General features: G+C 38.5%; 1 protein-coding gene across 1 annotated transcript; it reads right to left on the bottom strand.

The window, feature by feature from the left end:
- Positions 1–493: 493 nt before the first annotated feature.
- On the bottom strand, positions 494–5,243 carry optc (opticin). Its single transcript, XM_082156152.1, has 7 exons — positions 5,174–5,243; positions 4,253–4,375; positions 3,476–3,641; positions 3,190–3,348; positions 2,803–3,005; positions 2,038–2,133; positions 494–1,938 (listed from the first exon to the last, which is right to left on the bottom strand). Exons 1-7 carry the CDS (start codon positions 5,198–5,200, stop codon positions 1,768–1,770), a joined length of 945 nt encoding a protein of 314 aa, XP_082012278.1. The 5' UTR covers positions 5,201–5,243; the 3' UTR covers positions 494–1,767.
- Between the last annotated feature and the right edge of the window lie 510 nt (positions 5,244–5,753).

Here is a 5,753-nt window from a genome sequence, read left to right as displayed (position 1 = left end):
CTCAAAACATCTTCTTTTATGTTCCACAGATTCCACAGTCATACAGGTTTGGAACACTTTTCACTTAAAATTGTTGGGTGAACTATCCTATTAACTATTTAGCATATCATGTTAATAATATTGCATAGTGTTGGGTCTACACAGGTCATTGTAATATTAAAACATAATATTAACATTTGTAACATTTATAACATTAGGCTAATAACATTGTAATATAAGTGCTACCATGAATTGAATGTTTGATGTTGAGGACATTTTGTTATTATGCCAGGTTGCCACTGCTGTTGATCTCACCGCGGTGAAAGAGAGCCAAACTTTAAATTATCTGCTGTTGTGTTTAATTTAGTGTTTGGACAGAAATCTGGCTTCATTCAAAATGCGCCGTTAAATGGATCTGTGTGGGATGTTTGAAGACCTGTGTCCAGGCGCTTAGTCCAATTGGACATTGCGCTTATGGCATAGTTTCAAAGCTGTGAAAGAATGAGCACACACGTTTTGGTGAGAGAAAACCTGTTCATGCTCATGGGATTACATTTGTTGTGTCTTTACAGTTGCTTAACATCCAGTGCAAATAATCTAGGAGTATCTTTACATTGTGCACACAGGTAAATGTCAAACTATAAATATTTGACAGTTGCTAAGTAACCTCAGAAACCACCTGCAGTGGTACATGAACAAATTGATTCAAAAATAGATGCAGCTGAGTACAGTATATACGTCATCAAAACTGTTGAATGGGAAACAGATAAATCAAGCAAACGTAAAACATTATTAATAAAGAACAGTGCATCCTCAAAGATCTGAGATAAAATGACACAAACACCTGACAGATGGAGCTGAGTGTCTACAGAAATGCAGAAATATGTTTACAGCAGACAGAAAGTACTGGAGAAGGGCGCCACATTGTGGTGAAAAGGGGCACTACAACTATTCAAGAGTAGTTGTATTCACTAATCTCTTGCTCTGATGAATTCTGCCAATTTGTCATGATGGATCAATGTCTCCAGCTCTGTTCCAAACAAGTAAGCTGCCTACAAAAATCATTGGCATGCTCTCTACACGAAGAGTGTTCCAAAAGGTAGTTAGCATGTTTACGCTGCCTTTTATGGACAAATTGTGAGGCAGCATCACCTAGCCCATATCCTCCATGGAGAAGGCTATCCCTTAATATTTTGCAATGCCATTTATGAAAAAGTACACCCAAAATGGTGGATGAATCGAAAGAATTGTCATTTACTGTATAGATGCTTAGAATTCATTCAATAACTAGAGCGTCTGTAAAAATCATCCTAAAAATGTGCTTGTAACATAACCGAGTGTTAACAAAAGCAAACGTGAGTGAGATAAAAACGCATTTACTAATGCAACTAATTTTAGCTTGCCTTTATGTAGACTGTTACAAATTGGCCACTTATGGTGGAATTTCAGTTAGATCATTCCTTAGTGTATTCTTAGTGCCTATGTAGGTGAGGTAGCTCACTAGATTTTGCAACAGATCCATTTTTACATATTGTAATGAGTGCAAAGTCACTGAGTCCATACCTAACGTGACTTGGCTAAAAGAGAACAAAGCTCGGAAATAAAAACTTTCTCCTATTGATTGTGACATTTTAAAGTATTTGATCTTTTTGCTCATATTATTTTGCTGTGGTCACAGAGGAGTTTAGAAGTTTAGAAAATACACACACACACACACACACACACACACACACACACACACACATACACACACACACACAATCTGTGGGGGAAAAAAAGAACATTTTCCTAGACGGGAGTTCCTACAGGTAGTCGTGGTAAGCAGATATAAGCCTGGGGGTAGAAATTGATGTCCACCGGGTTGCCATCAAGCCTGATGTCCTCCAGGGCTTTCCGTATGTAGTTTTTGTCATGAATGTTGCAGAAAGCATCTTGGCTTATACTCTGTATATTGTTATTCTGGAGAAAATGTAGAAGAGAGGGCGAGAAATAGCATTAATTGTGAAGACATTATTGCCCACTAGTGAGGAGAGTAGCTGGAGTTTTTACTGTTTTTACCTGCAGGTGGAGCGATCGTAGGCTGTCAGGTAGGGGTACGGGAATGTAGTCCAACTTGTTGTTTGATAGGTACAGGAACTGAAGCTCTTTCATCTCCTACTCACGGGAGAAAATGAACACAAACAACATAACATTATCATGCTCAGTTTATTATTTGTCCGAGGAAAAGTAATCATTAGATGAGAATACATATTGAAATACAAAAATAATACGAGTGAATTTGGTCTTACTGCACTGTTTTAAAGGGATAGTCATTCACTTAGTAGGCAAAAATTCCATTGAAGTCAATGGATACTGTCAACTATCTGATTACCAACATTCTTCAAAATATCTTCTTTAGTGTTCCACAGAAGAAAGAAACTCATACAGGTTTAGAACAACTTGAGGGTGAGTAAATCAACAGAATTACATTTTTTGGATGAACTATCCCTTTAAGTGTAAACAAGGTTTTTGCTTTTCAAGTAAATACATCTCATTTTATTGATCTTTAGACATTTTTACTGCAAAACAAGCCACAAGCTTTCTGTGTATCTATCTTTATTTTGCAGTTAAATGGCAGAATGAAAAAAATCCTGAGCACTAAATCAGCATATTAGAATGATTTCTGAAGGATCATGTGACATTGAAGACTGAGTTATGATGTTTAAAATTCAGCTTTGCCATCACAGGAATAAATTATTGTAATAATATTTCATCATAATGTTACTGTTTTTACTATTAAAAAAATCTTACAGACCCCACACTTTTGGATGGTTCTGTACGTACCTTAAAGGCCTCTGCGTGCATGCTTGAACTCCTTAGCTGGTTATTGCGAACATCAATGTGCTTCAGGGAAGCTGGGAGTTCTGGGAGTACCTGGATGTTGTTGTCGGCCAACATGAGATCCTGAAGTTGAAGCAGTGAACGAAAAGCGGCCTCATTCACTTTACCTATCTGGTTTCCACTCAGATCGATCCGTTTCAGCTGATCTGAGAACACCGTTAAGTGCAGTTTTCTTAAACATTGTTCAGTTTGATTCGTAATTAAATTTATTTAAAAGTCTTAAATAGTCTTTTATGCATTCCAGGCCTTGTGTAAACTGTGTAATACAGTATATGTTTGAAAAACCACGTTTGTATTTTCAAGAAAGAGGGAAGTTTGTTTGATTCTTACTGAGATTGATGAAGTCTGTGGCCTTGACCTCGGTGATCTTGTTGAAGCGAGCGTAGAAGTGTGTGGTTTCTTTGGGAAGAGGGGGAATCTGAGTCAGTTCTGAGTCATCACAGTAAACACTGCCACTGATACACACACACAGCAGGCAGGAGGGCATCCCTACAGTAGAGAGAAAGAGAGAGAGGACTGTGCCATGACGTTTCATACCACTAGAGGCCGCAAGATTCATGACTGAAATAAAAAAAACAAAGCATTTTTATCACTTTCAAACCATTTATCCATCTACCTAAGCCTGTGTCAGGTCCAAACAGGCCTGGACCATGGAGGTCTAAAGTGGATGGGACAGGAGATTTTGTTGGACGGGGCGGCAGTGTCACTTCCTCCACATAGTCCTCAGGAGGAACTACAGCAGGTGGCGGAGTGACGGCTGGAGGAGGAGCCAGTGTCTCAACCTCAGTCAGTAAGAAAGAGAGGTTAGACACGGAACATAACTATATACATAAGTTGGTTCATAGTGACTCTATTCTGAAAGGGATAGTTAATAAAAAATCTGTCATCATTTACTCACCCTCATTTCGTACAAGAATCAAGATGGGATATTTTTTGAGAAATGTCTCTGCTTTATTTGTCCATACAATGGAAGTCAGTGGGCTCAAATGTTATCTTGTTCCCTACCTTCTTCCAATTTTTTTTTTGGTTTTATATAATAGATTGTAACATCAAAAATTGTGTCTAATGAAATGAATTCATACAATTTTAACAATCGAATTGATCTTTGAAAATTACAATTAATTTAGAACAAAATATATTTTTATTATTATTGCTTCTAGCAATATAGTGTTATGAGTTGCATGGTGCTTTTTGTGATTTTTGGTGCTGAATAGCACTCGTCCACCTTCACTTTCATTATATAGAAAAAAGAATATACCTTGATGTCATGCATCCAAACGTTCTCATTTTGTTCAATGGAAGAAAAAAAGTCATACAGGTTTGGAAGAACGTGATGATGATTAATTGATGACAGAACTGACAAACTTGATCAGCTCTTAAAACCTTCTCTCACCTCCTCATCATAATCATAGTTCAGATCCCACGTGTCATCGAATCCATATGCTTCAGGGTCCAGATCAATTGGAGGGGCACTAAGACCGAAGCCCAATAGGGTCCAAACAAGATACAGCAGCATCTATAATAGACAAAGTGAATTATCTGTGCATATGTACTAAGTACTTTTGTGATATGCATTGGGGACTCGTTATGAATTCAACATCACAGAGTGTCAAGATAATCCACATTATGCAATTTATACTCTACCTTCATTTTGGGGTTTTGGAAATGTTTTCTCTTTTTTCCCCAAGGGATTTTATAACTATCTGCAGGAGTTCTCTGTCTACAGCCCCAGATGCCTGCCACACCAGTGTTTGTTTAACCTTTAAGGGCATTTCTTTCCGGCTGCTCAGACACGTAAACTCTTATTAGCCAGAAACATCACGCATAATGACAGTGTGAAAGTTAATACACTTTAGACCCTCCACGCATTTGAAAACATAAATAAAGTAGTTGTATGGTTCGCAATGGTAACCTATCATCCGTCTTATATGGTTATGGAAGTTGGCCAAACCTGCAGAGTTTTGTGAAGAAGGCTGACAGGGGTGTGCGATCTAAAGTAAGTATATATAAATATATACTACCAAATATTACATAAATCTGAATCATGTGTCTTCCTCCATACTAAATCAACACAGATGGAGTCCATAATGCACATCTTCATGGTCATCATCTAGTGTTTCTCAATGCAGCACAATCAGGACCACACCGACCTTGCCTTCCCATAAACTCCTAACAACTCCAGCCTGACACATCAGTATTCAGAACTCTCCTGGGCCAATTTAATTATTTACGTAACCCCGTTATGAAAGTATTTGGAATAAGAAAAATTACCAAGGAGTCTTCATACAGCAGGAAGGGGGGAAAAGAAACCTACCTTTGATGTTTGTCTGTGAACAGCCATAGCATGAGAGCAGATCTTTGGGGTACAGTGGTATGGAAGCTGGCCTGTGCTCTCCTGAGGTTTTAGCAATGAATTGCTGACCCAGGATTGAGGACACTATCAGGTTAGGTGAGGGGGAGAAGTGGGAGCTCTGCTGGGGGATGGCCAAGTCAGTTTGCTCAGCTGTCACTAATTTTTCATCGCTGTCATTGCCGAAGCCTCTGACCCGGCCTGGTTTGGTAATTTACGGCTCCCTGCTGGCAGGTTGTTAACTTCATGTGGTTTTCAGACGCGTGTCCTAGCGAGATGCAAGCTTTCCTTTTTTTTCCATGACATTTTACATTTTTTGGTGTTCCAGAAGACAATTTTGTATTTCCAGGAATCCTCTTTGATTGTTTTGGGAGTGGTCAGTTCACCCCTTGTGGTTTCCAGCCATTCAAGCATTATTCTTCTTATAATATAGTGAGAAGTTAATCCGTGTCATAATTGTTTGACTCAATTCGCTGAAGCCTCAGAAATGTTTCTGACTGAACACCATTTAAAGTCGGAATTAAACTAATGGACTTAATGTTAT

Source organism: Leuciscus leuciscus (genome assembly GCF_965113295.1).
Source record: "Leuciscus leuciscus genome assembly, chromosome: 23".
NCBI classification, from domain to species: Eukaryota; Metazoa; Chordata; class Actinopteri; order Cypriniformes; family Leuciscidae; genus Leuciscus; species Leuciscus leuciscus.
Note: the sequence above shows the minus strand (reverse complement) of the source record. Positions and strands in the feature narration are given on the sequence as shown.